The sequence below is a fragment of the Pongo abelii genome, chromosome 17, assembly GCF_028885655.2.
Source record: "Pongo abelii isolate AG06213 chromosome 17, NHGRI_mPonAbe1-v2.0_pri, whole genome shotgun sequence".
NCBI lineage: Eukaryota > Metazoa > Chordata > Mammalia > Primates > Hominidae > Pongo > Pongo abelii.
In genome coordinates, this window is record NC_072002.2 from 90,304,465 (window position 1) to 90,318,718 (window position 14,254).

At 47.4% G+C, this 14,254-nt stretch overlaps 2 protein-coding genes across 3 annotated transcripts in view; one reads left to right on the top strand and one right to left on the bottom strand.

The window, feature by feature from the left end:
- Nucleotides 1–1,006: 1,006 nt before the first annotated feature.
- Nucleotides 1,007–12,614, bottom strand: PTGR3 (prostaglandin reductase 3). Its single transcript, XM_002828320.6, has 2 exons — nucleotides 12,273–12,614; nucleotides 1,007–5,735 (listed from the first exon to the last, which is right to left on the bottom strand). The coding sequence occupies exons 1-2, from the start codon at nucleotides 12,479–12,481 to the stop codon at nucleotides 4,811–4,813; spliced, it is 1,134 nt and encodes a 377-aa protein (XP_002828366.1). The 5' UTR covers nucleotides 12,482–12,614; the 3' UTR covers nucleotides 1,007–4,810.
- A 1,434-nt stretch (nucleotides 12,615–14,048) lies between these two features.
- Nucleotides 14,049–14,254, top strand: part of TSHZ1 (teashirt zinc finger homeobox 1) — a 79,427-nt gene continuing 79,221 nt past the window's right edge. For both annotated transcript variants that reach the window (XM_009252480.4, XM_024235864.3), the window contains exon 1: nucleotides 14,049–14,254. This exon is cut by the window's right edge. The gene's annotated coding sequence lies outside the window, so the exon portion shown is untranslated.

The window sequence follows — 14,254 nt, forward strand, 5'->3', positions numbered from 1 at the left end:
CCCCAAAAAAAAAGTCTGTACTTTGGCCCACTGCTTCTCAGCATACATGAAGACGTATTGGTTTTCCCCAAACTGTGCTCAGCATGCTACTTACCCTTAAGGGCACCCCAACATGCTTCCTGAAGACAGTCAAGCCTCCTGGGATGCAGTCAGCGAGCACCGATGGGCAGGTCTATAATGGGCAAGAATAGACTCGAGGACAGTGTGGACCACAAGGCCCCTTTAGTCTTGCTGCTGTGTCACACTAGCTACTCAGCTAGGGAAAGAATTAAACAGGATTCAAGCAGACATAATTGAAATATGTCCTTTTTTGACTTCCTGTGAATATCAACTACTACCAAGAATCACTTGATCTGATACATATTATTAAAATGTTGTTTGTGTGTTTTGTATAACTTTTTTTTTTCTTTTGCCAACGTTCCATAGTTTGTTCATGGTAACAACAATAAGGTTCTCATGCCAAGCATTCCTCCCTTTACAAGGGGGATAGCATGATGCCATAAGCCTAGGAAAAATAAAATTCAAAGTTTAAAATGAAAAAAAAAAGAGTAAGACTTACTATTTGATAGCAAACGGGGTGACTATAACCAATAATAACTGTACATTTTAAAATAACTGAGTGTAGCTGGATTGTTTGCAACTCAATGGATAAATGCTTAAGGAGGTAGATACCCCATTCTCCATGATGTGCTTATTTATTTCACATTGCATGCCTGTTTCAAGACATCTCATGTACCCCATAAATATATATACCTTCTATATATCCATAAAAATTAAAAATAGAAAAAAAATGAAAACAAACTTTAAAGCGACCACACCAACCATACTGGTAATCCAGTTTAAAGTGGCCACACCAACCGCATTGATAACCCAGCTTAAGGTGGCCACACCAACCGCATTGATAACCCAGCTTAAAGTGGCCACACCAACCGCATTGATAACCCAGCTTAAAGTGACCACACCAACCGTACTGATAACCCAGCTTAAAGTGACCACACCAACCGTATTGATAATCCAGTTTTGTATTTTGACTTCGGAAATATGATCATAAACGTTTAATTCTGGGCCATAACTGGGAAATTAGTTACTGAACATCTAACTTTCAACAAAAAAGCCCATGAAGTTTACAGATAACTCTTGTGTTTAAGTAATAAAATATTTAATAAAATGAAAGTATAGAGAAGAAAATTATGAATTCATAAATCAGGCCATTTTGCATCCAGATTGCATTCAGAAAACTTGTTTAACACCTAGGAGATTATTGTCCAAAGCTGATAGTGCTTGGTCTTTTTTATCATTGTTTTTGTTCTGAAAGCTGTGCATTACTCACCTATTTTTATATAAATCTGAAATACAGTATTTATCCCATATGTCCACATGGTAAAGTAATCAAGAAAAATATTTTCAGTGCTTAGCACCCCCACCCCAATTTAAAGGAAACCCTGACTGTAGTAAATTCATGCTAATTGAGAACTCTGGGGAAGGGGTTAAAACATTATCCAGGTACAAGTCGGGTGGCCGTTATAAATGTTACCCAAATAAAAGCCAGAAACAGGAAGCCAAAAACCAGGTCCCTAAGGCAGGCATGTGTCTTAAATGATATCATTTGTCAAGTTTCCAGCATCTTGTGGTAGTGAACACAAAAAGAAGGTCTGTGTTGTACTGAGGACATTACATCCTCATTAGCTGGAATGTTCCTCAAGTACATAACGCAGGATTTTCATTTTAATAAGAAGCAGCTACTTGTCACTGCACTTTCATTAGATAAACACAGAATGTAATACTAATGACCATTTACAGAGGCCCTATCCTACTCCTGAGGAACTTCATCCAGATGAAATCATATAATGACAAGTTAGACTATATCATGCAAAACTTCCTTCATTTCTTTGCAAACTATTCCCTGAAATTTTTTTTTTTAATGCTGAAGTCAGTTAACAGCAGTAGTCATCATCAAAGGAACCCCTAAATGACACTGCTGGTATTTTCTGCCTGCAAAATAGGCTTGAAGGAATAGCATTTGGCTCTTTAGAAGTCATAACCAAATGGTAACAGATCACTGGGACTCCTTGGTTTCTCAAAGAGGCAAGCTCCTTCCACCCTGCCTGGCTGGTGACCTTAAGCCCGACATGCAGAGAAGTCCACACTGAGAAATAATTTACCCACTGGGATTGTTCCACCCTGGCCCCTTCTCTAAAAAAAGACTGACAATTGCCCTGAATTATGGATGTACTTTTTGTGATATGTATTACAGTTTGGAAGAAAGGTGTTGAGACCATGGGACCATTTCACCTCCCATTAGAGGCTGGTCTTGAACAATAATCCCAGAAGATGAAACTGATGCTGAACTATGACCCTCAATTTACAAATCATTTTTCAAAAGAATAAAAAAAAGTCTAAACATATTTTTGGCATTATCTGAATGGGCGGAATCTTTCATGCTTGTTTTCTAAGAATAAGTGAAAACAGCATGCAGTGCACTTTCTTAGTTTGGGGAAAGAGAGAACATGAGGTTTTCAGATTAGATTTTATTTTAATCCTGGGTGTTTGAATTTTATTTTTACATAGCTACATTTAGTATATTCCCTCAAAACATAATAAATTTCTATTCTGTAGCTTAAGGGATCCATCAGTTAAAATGTTGGTCTTTCATCTTTATTACCCTCCCGTTAAAATGAAAGAAACCGGGACTCACTTCAGTTTCGAAGAAGCAATTTAGCTGGTAATGTCCTTACTCCCCAAGTCTTTACAAAGGGAGAAAGTATATTATTGCTTAGATTTCACACATCTATCTGCATAAGAAGCAACTAAGCCTTTTGGACATAGACTATGTTAAATTTAATAATATTCTTTGATTAGATTATTTTATTACAACATTTTTCCATTACCAGTCATTTCCTGTGCACAGTTACATTCATAAAACCTGCTCCCCCCTCCTCTGTTTGTTTGTGAATGTAAAAGCGAGGCAAAGTCTCTTTCCGTGTGGCTGTGGCTGTTAGGTCTGAAAGGGACGGATGAATAACTAAGCACCACACTGGACGGGTTTTCCTAGTCCCCTGCACCAGTAACCCTTTGCTATAATGAGGACACAAAGAGCGTCGCATCAGGCCGCTACCCTTCTTCATAACTCAAAAGCGTCACAGTGGCAATAGCCTCTAGTGCTATTTGTCTTTAGTGCAGTTGTGACACTTCGGCATGATCCATAATTTGGCAGCTATTTACCGTGACATTTCCCTTCAGTGCAGCCATAACATTCAGTGAAGCCATTATTTGGTTCCATTTACCATATAAATTGTATTGTTGTGCATGCATGCTAGCAGCTACATTAGGTACCTGAAAATGAGTAAATCTTGTAAAATAGATACTAACAGCTATTCAGCAGTAGGATTTCCTTGCTCCTCAGATGGAAGGAAAGAAAAATTAAATACAGTCGCCAAATTTCCTAGAGCATCTTTAATTGCGTCCCTATTTATTGAGCAGGTTAGATACACCGAAACCTAAGACTTTGAAAAATAATCTGGTGGGCTTCACCTTCAATTAGAAGGGCCCCATTGGGTTTCAGCGCAACGGTGACAGTGGCAGCAGTCTTCAGGGCACTAAGGGTTAAGAGGGAAGACGATGAGCCACGGGCATGATTCAGAAGAGAGGGTGCAGGTTTCGCTGCTTTTCCTGTGTGGTCAGTGGGTGAATGTGGGACATCAGGCTATAGTGCCAAGGAGCATCTCATTCCACCAGAACACGTGGAGAGAAAAATGGGAATGCAGAATGAGTGGCTGCTATTCTGTTTCCAGAATCAGAGGTAACGCATAGCTTCTAGTTTGAATGCCTCTAAGGAGAAGCAAATGTATTCTTCCTTGAGATGACTGAGGTCCCTACGGCGCACAGGGCGATGGGACATACTGTACCTCGAGCAGCGCAGCACGCTGTTACTAAGGCCTTGCGGTGTGCCTAGACGGCGCTTCCCTTCTGGGGCCCGTGTTTTGTGGCGAACCCCCACTGAGAATGCAGCGCATACTTTTCTCTTTCCTGTGCCTGTATTAAAAGTCCCCCTAATCTCTGTGGTTTCCCTTTCCAAAACCTACTTTCTGTCTATGTAAGTTTTCAACATTAATTTGCTGCTTCAGAGGAAAGAGAATATTTCCATTTCACATGTGCCTTATCAGGTTGATGGTAGATAAAAGCCATTACGTGCTACTTCTTCAAAACACATCTGTGTTCACGGAATCATTTTTCTAATAACAAAATCAAATTTGGGAGGGAATTCCCCCAAATGTCCATTTAGATAGTTGGTTAGTGATTTATAGAAAAAAAAGGACCATTTCCTGAGGATACAGATTCTGAAAATATATGGCTGGCTTTTGCTACACTTGTCACTCATGAACTGCTTATTAGCATAATTCTCCCAAAGCAAATTCCCAAATTCTCCCAAAGCAAAGAAGAAGTCGGGAACCACTTTCAAAACAGATTTTAAAATCTGATCAAGCTGAAGAAATACTGACTCGATCAGATCTGGCATCAGGAATGAATTTAGTTCCCTGGAACAATAAAATCCGGAACGAGACCATCCATGACTAAAGAATTGAATGTAAGCGTTTTCCCTCTTAGCCATGGAGGGAAGTTTTATTAGCACATTTTTTTTTTTTCCCCAAGAGAAGAGGAGGAGGAGAAGGAGAGACCTATTCATTAACACCTTACTTTTGTTTTAAGAAATATTATATCCATTACCAACTAAAAATAAATTGATTTGAGTAATTCTGAGACATAAAGTGCCCATTTTCTTTCTCCGTTGATTTATGTCATTGTTCTGTTTTTACAGCTTACTGTTGACAGAGTGAGGTAATTCAACTACAATTTTTCCAGTGTTTTTTCCCATGTACATATAATTGACAGCACGGAATATGGACTCCAGGCCAGTAAACCTGCCCTCTGGAGACAGATCTCCAAGGTCCACCTCACAAACCAGGTCTCCACTCACACACATCTCGAGCAAGTGGCTCATGGCTGCTTGATACTTAGAAAGGTAATGGTTCAGGAAGAAGCCCTGTATGCTGGCAGATTTCTTGAGCAGTTTGGCTGGCAACGTTCCTGCTTTCACAGGCGAAAGGCCAGTAGGAGTTTGGTAGCCAGAGATAAACCCTATTACTATCAAGCGCCCTTTCATAGCCAGGGTGTCTACAGCCAAGTCAAACATGGCTCCCCCAACAGATTCATAGACCACATCGACGCCTTCAGGGTACTCCTGCTTAAGGACGGTACCTATGGGTTCAGTTTTATAGTTGATAGGACGATCACAGCCAAGAGATCTCAGAAAAGCAGACTTTTCATCAGAAGAGCAGGTTCCAATTACATGGCACTTTGCCTTCTTTGAAAGCTGCACGGCAAACTGGCCCGTTCCCCCAGCTGCTGCTGTCACCAAAACTTTTTTCCCTTCCGACAGTCCTCCGAGCTCTTTCAGGCTGATGTATGCGGTGGTGCCACTTACCAGCAGGGTAAGATACTCGGGTTTCACTGAGGGCACTGGAGTTGCAATGTTGGCAGGCACAACTGTGTACTCAGCAAAAGAACCAGGTGCCATGTAAGCCACAGCTTGGCCAACTGTGTATCTGGCACTAGCAGAGAGGCCTAGGGCCACCACCTCCCCAGTGCCTTCGAAACCTATGTCAAAGGGAGGCTTAACTGAGGGGTCATAGCGGCCTGCTGAATAGTTGATGTCAGATGCGTTAACACCAACAAATCTAAAAGAAAACAAACAAACAAATATGTTAACGATGGGTTTTTTGTTAGGCATTTAGATTCTGCTTAGAGAAATTCCTCTAGTTCTGGCGACCCTGGAGGGGTTGCTAAGCTATACAATCTGATCGAATTTGAGAAAATTAGTCCTGCTGCTCAGATAAAAAGAGAAATCAAACAAGTATTAGTTCAATGTGCTTTGTACTCAGTTTTTGGCATATTTTATCCTTTCATCAGTTTAGAAATAATTTCATATCATTTTAAATGGTAAGTTGTTTGTTTCACATTTTCACATGCCATTTATTTCCGTCTTCTTTCAAAAGTAGAAATAAGCAAAAAAATAAAAAAAAAAGAAAAGAAGGAAAAAAGAAAAAGAGTCAGGAAGTCCTCATTATATATAAACTTCACTGGAGCTGTGAGTTGGAAATTAATTGGCCTCTTAACAAAGATGTTAAAAACAACACTGGGATAAAATATATTCAAAGAAGTAGACTTGTATTGATTCTGGCAACAATTTAACACTTAAGATAATAATAGTAATGACAATGATATTATTAAAGATTGATGGAATGTGCAAGGTCGCTGGTTGCTACATGTTCCTGCAGGGGTTGTTTGAAGCACTGTTAGAGTGGCTGTCACAAATTTTCTTTCTGATGTAACTACATCCAGTGTGAAAATACGCATTTTGATTAATTGAACAAAAATTGGGTAGAGAGATTTTTATGAAACATTCAACATTTCACAGTCCTTTTCAGATGAAAAGGAAAGCAAATCGTCACTATATTTTTCCTCAACAAGAAGCAGAGACATAACTTGATTAATACCAGATGATTATTTTCATCTTGGTATCCGGAGTCAATTTAATTGCGAGGCCAGTATTTTTCCCAGCTTTTTTCATCTCAGTATACCTCATAACAAAAATATCCTGATACATAGGAGGAAAAAAGCCATCTACTAAGAATGTCAGAAGGTGGCTTAGACACATAATGGAAGACCCTAAAAATGTCATTTCCACCTGTAATAGAATGAAAAGATAATAGTAACTGGTGTCAGGAGGAAAGCTGTTAAGCAGGTCATTTAAAAGGAATTCACTTAATTTAACTTAATAAACCAAAACTGCCCTGTATGTGATACACTTTCACCGTGATATAGATAATACTCTGCGCTTATAAATGCTCACTTATGATCATCCCCCATGTATCTACAGGACAGAAAATTCTCTGTATATTGTAGAAATAAGAACGCGGGGAGCAACTGCTTTCTGTTATGTCAAGCTGCATTCAGACGCCAGCACACCACACAGCCTCAATAACACCCCACACAATTCCATACCCATAGAAGATACACAATCATGAGAAGGGGGAAGATGAGTTTTGCTGGTTTCTTATTTGGAATTTAATATCAAGATGCCTACGTTCTATTTTTTTTTTGCTACATTCTATTTTTAGAGAAGGGAAAGAACCTGCCATCTTTCCTTGAAATTTACATAATTCTCAAGGCCTGGCGTTTTAAAAAGGGCCCACTTCCCTGGGAGCTTGCTTCTGGACTTCACAGCAGCAGCCCAGGGCAGAGCCAGCTGGAGCCCGTCTCAGTGCCTCTGTCTTAGGCTGTAAAGCAAACTCCAGGAAAGGTGCCCGTGGGGGTGGAAGTGACGGCAGGGTTTGCTCTGGAAGTGGGGGGACAGAAGCCGACCCACTGCCAGTTGTGTTCTGTGCAATCCTTTGCCCACGATTAACCCTTCCCACACCCTTCATCCCTCCCAGCTTGTCCCCCTGCTGTTTCCGCAGTCCCAAAGGCAGTAGCCGCTCCTCTGCAGGGAGACCCCGCCTTGGGGGGACACCCGGGGCGGCCAGCCCCTTTGCGACGGCAGCCCTCCCCACCTCGGGATGGGCGCGCCCTGGGGGGCTCTGCAAGAGGAAAATGCAACTCCCCCCTCTCCCAGCCCCAGGCTGTGGTTTGCCACTTCCTGGTAAGAGGTGGAGAGATGGAGCAGGACGCACACCGGAGCAGCCTGGGGAGCGCGCACACGCGCTGGACCCGGTTAGCAGAGGCCAAGTTTGGGAGGGGGGAGTGGGGCTCTGCTGGGAGCTGGGGCGGCTGCAGCCAGCCAGTGGCTGCTTGAGTTTGCCAGGGGCCTTTGCTTGAAAAACCACACCAAACATCGTGGTTATTCGCAAGGGCAAGCGCTGGAGCGGTGGCAGCAGACTCGCGGGGCCCGCGTGCCCGTCCCGGCTCCGTCCATCCAACTCCCTCTCCCTCAGAAGTGCCCGCTGCAGCCCTCAGCTCCAGCCGTACAGTCCCTACGGCGTCCCCACCGCCACCACGGAGAGGGGTTATTCATCGACCCCAACTCCCGGGCGGGCCGGGACCGCACAGGCCGGGCGCCGAGGTGGAGTTGAGGTTCCTCAGGCCTGCGACCGTGACCTCGGCCTCTCCGGGAAGGGCAGGGGCCCCGGCAGGCGCGCCCAGTCCGCGCCCTTCGTCCCAGCGCCGGCCGCGCAGCTCCGCCTGGGTGGACAAGTTCTCTCCGAGTCCCGCGCACGCGGCGCGCCGGAGCACAGTGGCCGACAGACAGGGCCCGCCGGCGGCTTGACCGTGACCTTGGCCTCGCAGGCACCCCCATTTCTCACCCCCGCTCTCCCGCCCCGCCGTCTTCTAAATTGTCTGCGTCGTCGGTGAAGGAGGCTTAGGCTGGCTGACGGCAAGAGCCCGCGGCGGCTCGGCTGGCTCCTCGCACCAGGCTCTCTCCTTGGTCTCCCTGCCCCCGGTTCGCGGACCTCCACCTCCACCGGGATCCCCGCTTTGACGCGGCTTCGCCCCCGCGGCTGGTGGGGACCCTCCACAGCCCGGGACCCGCCTGAGTCCTTACCTCTGCGTGAGGGTCCGCAGCTCGCGCCTTCCGCTCCACCAGAAACAAGTTCAAGCGCAGGAGGCGCAAAGCGAATGGGGGGCTCGGGACGGGGAGCAGGGACGGAGAGCAGGGACGGAGGGGCCAGGGAGCCACAGAAAGACAAGAAAGACACACTGGGAAGGATGCGCGCATTTGGAGACCCTCCTTGTACCCCCACCCCCCCTTTAATTGAAAATGTGTGCATGCAATAAGCGCAGGATTCTAGTAATCTGACGGGAGGATCCACTTAAAAGACTAAAATCCAGGAACCCCAGGAAAAAAGAATAGGACCGGCGCAGGCATTCTCCAAATCTATACCCTTCTAGAGTCACCAGCTTATATGTACTTAAAAAGTGCTAAACCCCCTCGTCATGTTTACTGAGAAACAGAGCGATCCTGCGGAGGGGAGAGGAACGCTTTCCTCTGAACAAAAACCAAAGGCGAGGATTCAAGTCCAGAGTAAAAGCCTTCAATACTGGGAGACAAAACAAGGTCGTCCAAACCAGACCTACTTTAAGAAAAAAAAAAGAAAGAAAGAAAAGAAAAAGAAAGAAACAAAGAAGGAAAGACAAGAAAGACGAGAGAAAAAAGGGGAGGGGGGGAATCTCGGCCTGGAGAGTCAGCAGAAAATACTGTTCCCCTCCCGTAAGCAACAAACCGTTTATCAAAAACGCCTTCCCCATCCCCCACCGTCCCTTAGCCATTCCTACAAACTCTTTGCTCCATTATCTTACCCTTGAGCAGAAAATCGTTAGAAATATTTGGAAACGAAATAATCTGTCACCTTCTTACGAAAAAAGCTGAAAATAGTGCATAAACTGACTTAACCTGGGGATGTCTCTCTCTTTCTTTTCTAAGGACTGAGCATAGAAGGGGAGATGGGAAGTTGTTCTCGGATACACAAAATAGTAAGGTAAGAACTGGATAAAGGACCATCAATTATACATTCTATAGGGATTTTATACGCCCCTTCTTACATCTTTTCTAAATAGTAAACTTTATTATCCTAAATCAATGTCTAGCTTACAAGCACATCCCTCCCTGTGAATGAAGAATTTGTATTTTGTGCTAAGATGCAATGAAATGTGCAAATGGTTCACTGAAAGAAAAAAAATCAGACAGAGCACAATTAAAACCTCCAAACATCTTTCCCAACAAGGGAATTTAGGCTTACTCAATTCATTCTAGAGCGGATTTTATGATGATAAAAATAAGAAGCACTTGCATAAAATTTAAAACAATTAACGTTGCTTAGGGGAGATTTGGTCTAGGATTAAAATGAACTAACCTGCAGTGAATTATTAAGCCTCTATTCTTAAAAAATTCGGTAAAATGTCACATCCACTGACACAGTTTGCAAGAATACAGGATCTTCCTACAACGTGGTGGTGGGAGCAGATTTTCCAACAGAGTAGGGAAAGCGGGAGGCAAAGATTCTGTCCCCTCTCAACTCAAAAGAAAACTGGCCCCATTCTTTTCCGTTAAGGATTCAAGGAAGAAACTAGGGGTCAGGTTGTTCATATGGAGATACTATTTATATTAAAGGGATTCCTGGCGTGTGTGCAGGGAAAAAAGAGGCATGGATTTTAAAGTGGAGCACATTGGGGAGCTCCAAACATGGGAGTCTCCCGCGTTCTGACCACAGAATTCAGGGATCCACCTGTCTCCCGCCCCGGGACCAACCCTGGTGACCCAGCGCAGGCAGTGCGCCTAGGCACCCTGGCTGTGCCTCTCTCCCCAGGGGAGAACTTGCCCTTTGTGCCTCTCTCCCCAGGGGAGAACTTGCCCTTTGGGGAAGGGGAAAGGGAGGGGTTCCAGGGCAGCAGTAAGCCTGAGGGGAGAGGAATCATAGGAGGAAAAAAACCCCACAGAGTTTATTAACACTCGCAGGTAGAGAGGCCCAGGAGACCCAGCGCAGCCCGGCGGGAGCCCTCTCCACCTCTCCACCGAAGGCGGGTGGTCCCACCAGGCTGTGGCTTATAGTTCTCTAACGCCCCACCTTCCCCCTGCCCTTCCTCGCTCAGTCGCCTCCTCCCCATATCACACCATTTCCAAAAGGAATTTTATTCACAAACTTGTGTGTGTGTTTATACTAGTGTTTGCAATCAAGAGTACACTTTACCAGAAGGAGAAAAAGGGAAAAACCCTGTGTGGAACTTCTTGCCCGTTAAAGTTTGTTTGGAAATCTTTTCAGTCTGGTGTCATCTCAACTTCTAGCAAATCACTCATGCGTTTTGTGTGCTCCACGTGAACACACACTCAAGCACTTCTTTTTAGCTGGGCTGGGTGCACGCTGTTACTCTCAACAACACTGGCATTTCATCCCATAATGAATCAATCCTCTGCTGTGTCCACAGCCAATGCAAACATTTTCAAGGATCCCTACACACTCCCCTTTAAGCCATTCCAGACCAGCCCCCCACCCCCGCCTCCACACAATCCCACCCATGGTTCAATCATTCTTCCCAAAAGGTTTCCAAAAGTTTTATATCGTGATCAGCATTCTTCCATACCAGTCTTGTTAGGAAGGCTAATAGGAATCTCGAAAATGGACAGATTAAATGCTGCACCAAGCTACTTAGGAAGGGTACATTTTGTCCTTCAGTCCGTGCAAGGGACTTTACGGTACTTTCTAGCACACAATTTACAACATAGTTAGAGTCAGAACTTACTCCTCCCCTTCGATATTATTATTCAACTTGAAACATGCAGCACCGTAAACATTTCGATGGGACTTTGCAGGCCTCTGCAGAGGGCATAGAGGAGCGCCTTGCCAGTCAAGTCGGGTAGCCAGGGACCCACGGAGCAAAGACCTAAGCGGGCATGGCTCCGATGAAGAGTGAGGTCCGTTTCCTCCCTGTTGCTTCGCCAGTTACTAAAGATGAGTGAGGCGGAAACGCACGACAGTGGGGAGCGCGGGGGATGGAAAAGCCAGAAGGTCTCGCAGCAACTCGGTGTCACCTGAATGTCTGCAAAACGTGCCGGCAAAGGCAGCCATGCCCCCACCCCGACCCTGGCCCAGCTGCCCGGGACGCGCGCCACGCGGCGGTCGTTACACTCAGGGGACAGACAACAGTCACACTGCACTGACAGCACGCAGACAACACCGGCGAGGTGCACACCCACACACCCAACGACAGGCTCCGCCACTGCGAGGCGGCTGCCAACCTGGAGGGAACAGGGAAAGCCAGCCGGGTCCCAGCCTCCTTCCTCCAAAGCACGTTTACCTAAACGTCGCAGTTTGCGTCCAGGCTGGTCCCGCTCCACCCTAGAGATTATGTCAACGCAGGAACTGTGGGTGCGCGCGGGCGGGCCGGCGGGGAGCCTCCCCTTCTGGGTCCCGTCGGTTTTATTTCGGGAGCGGGAGGGGGAGGAGGGAGGGCTGGAGGAGGGGAGGGGAATCCCAAATTAAAATAACCCTCAGTTATGAGGACGTTCGGTGGCATCGGATAGTCACACCAGCAACAGTCACATCACATTCGCCTTCGCCAGATGGCGGCGGGTTCAACTTCCCAGGATCTCGCAAACTCAGGCTGTGCGCCCGAGCGCGCGCCGGAATGTGGGCACGCGGGAGGGCTGGGGACTGCGGGAGCGGCGCGGCGCGAGCCCGGGGCGAGAACGGGGGCGTGGGGCTGGGGGGCGCCGGGCTCACCGGTTCCGGACGAGGAGGTCTCCGTCCCCGGGGAGCGGCACCGGGCAGTCCCGGCTCAGGGTGACGGCCTCGCGGAAGTTGGGGCTCAGCCGGGTCACCACCAGCTTCTGCATGGCTTTGGGAATGGCGGAGCCCTGGAAGTCCAGGAAGTGGCGGGCGTACGACATGTCCACGATGGCCCGGGTCCCGGCGGGCACCAGCCGCAGCATGGCCCGCGCCTCCGCCCGCTCTCTGCGCCGACGCTGGCCGGGGTCGGGCCCCGCCCGGGCCGCTCGGCTCTGCTGTGCTCTGCTCGGCTAGGGCGGGCGGGTCCGCCCCTCCTCCGGCCCGCGCCCTCCCCTTGGCTCCCCCCTTCCCCGCGTCGCCCGCTCCCGCTCCCCCCGCCTCCCCGGCGCCGGCGCAGCCCCCGCGAACCCGGGCGCACCACCCCGGGTGTCCCGGCCTGGGGACCGCTGCCGCCCCGGCCGCTGCTCCTTTAATCTTTTTGTTTTGGTTTGAATCTGCTCGGCGCAGACTGGCCAAGGATCCTCTCCGCCCTCCCCCTTCCTCCTGGCGCGGGAGAGGCACCGGATATCCCCACCCTCCCCGAGCTCTAAAAGCCGGATTTGACTCCTCTCGGGCAAGGGTGGCGGGGGGGACGGCGGGCAAGGGGGGACGGGGGACTCGCGCGTCCCGCGGTTGTCTGCGGCCCCGAGCCGGCGGCAGCCCCGGGCGTCCCCGGAGCGGCGCGGCGGCCGGCGCAGGCGCCTCCCCTTCCCGTGCGAAGCGTTCACTTCCTTGCAAGGTGGTACGAATCAACCCCGAGCGCGGCCCGGGCCGCGGGGCAAGACCGGGGGCCCCGGGCCGGGCGGGGAGCCCCTGCCGCCGCCGCCGCACGCGCACCCGTACCGACCGCGGGGCGGGGAAACGTCCAGTGCCTCCCGCTCCCCAGGCTGGTGGCTTCCTGTCCCCGGAACCCCTTGCCCGTGCTTTCTGTCCACGGTCTGTCCCATGCAAGTTGCACGAACTAAGCCATTTTATTTATTTTGGCCTAGATTTCATGTTTTTCCATGAATGTTTTAAGTAGATCTACAAGACTGTTACAGGTTTCCTATTGGGAGGGAACACACATATAGAAAACCAGAAGGCCAAATTCCCAGAGCACAGACACATTTTAAAGTTCTAGGTGGGGATGCCGAGGGACTTAACTGAATTGGAGACGTTGCACTGCTGTGTGAGGACCTCATTTTCGAACCCAGCTAGAAAGATCTGTCGTTCCATCGTGTCCGTTTTCTGCCTACTGGCGTGCATGGACCAAATGTCAATTCACTTTTTATAGAGGGGCCAAATTAAATATTTCCACACTTTTCTGTGATGAACTAAGTCCATCTTTAAATTTGTATTTAAATTGTAAAATTTAATTTTAAAAATATCTTGCTTTTCAGTTACTCACGAATTACCAAAATATAAAAGCCACTCTGAGCTCCTCCCCAGCCAAATCTAACCCCCCAACCTGAGATTGCAAAAGCGACACAGGTATTTTTTTCCCCCAAATGTAGGACATGCTTCACCCAAGGGTAGTTTGGATGCACGTGGTTGCGTGTGTATGAATGTGCAAGTGTGTGTATGTGTATGTGTGTGTGTTGGGGGGGAACTAACAGGTTTAAAAATCTGCAGGAACTAATGTCTACTTAACTTAGAACATATGGGTTTTACCCGGTATCAGCCAGTGGATTACAATAACAACACTGAATGAATTCCTCCAATGTACAATCTTTTATGTTATGCTGTATTAAGATTTCTTTTTTTTTTTTTGTCATATTGTTTAGCTCCGAAAAAAAGAAAACAAAGCAATTAAAAAGATTGACAGGTATGGTTTGTGAGAGACCTATTTGTAATTGTCAGGGTGACGTTGGCGAGAGGAGGAGGAGTAAAAACTGAAGCAGGAAAAGCAGCTCGATGTGTCTGTCTATCAGTTGAGACTGTCTGAAAGCTCTGCGATC

Bases quoted from the DNA above. Each gene is read 5' to 3' on its own strand.
- PTGR3 (XM_002828320.6), bottom strand. From the start codon at position 12,481: ATGCTGCGGCTGGTGCCCGCCGGGACCCGGGCCATCGTGGACATGTCG. The intron at 5,736-12,272 runs GTGAGCCCGGCG...GTTTTCTTTTAG, and splicing joins GACCTCCTCGTCCGGAACCG to ATTTGTTGGTGTTAACGCAT.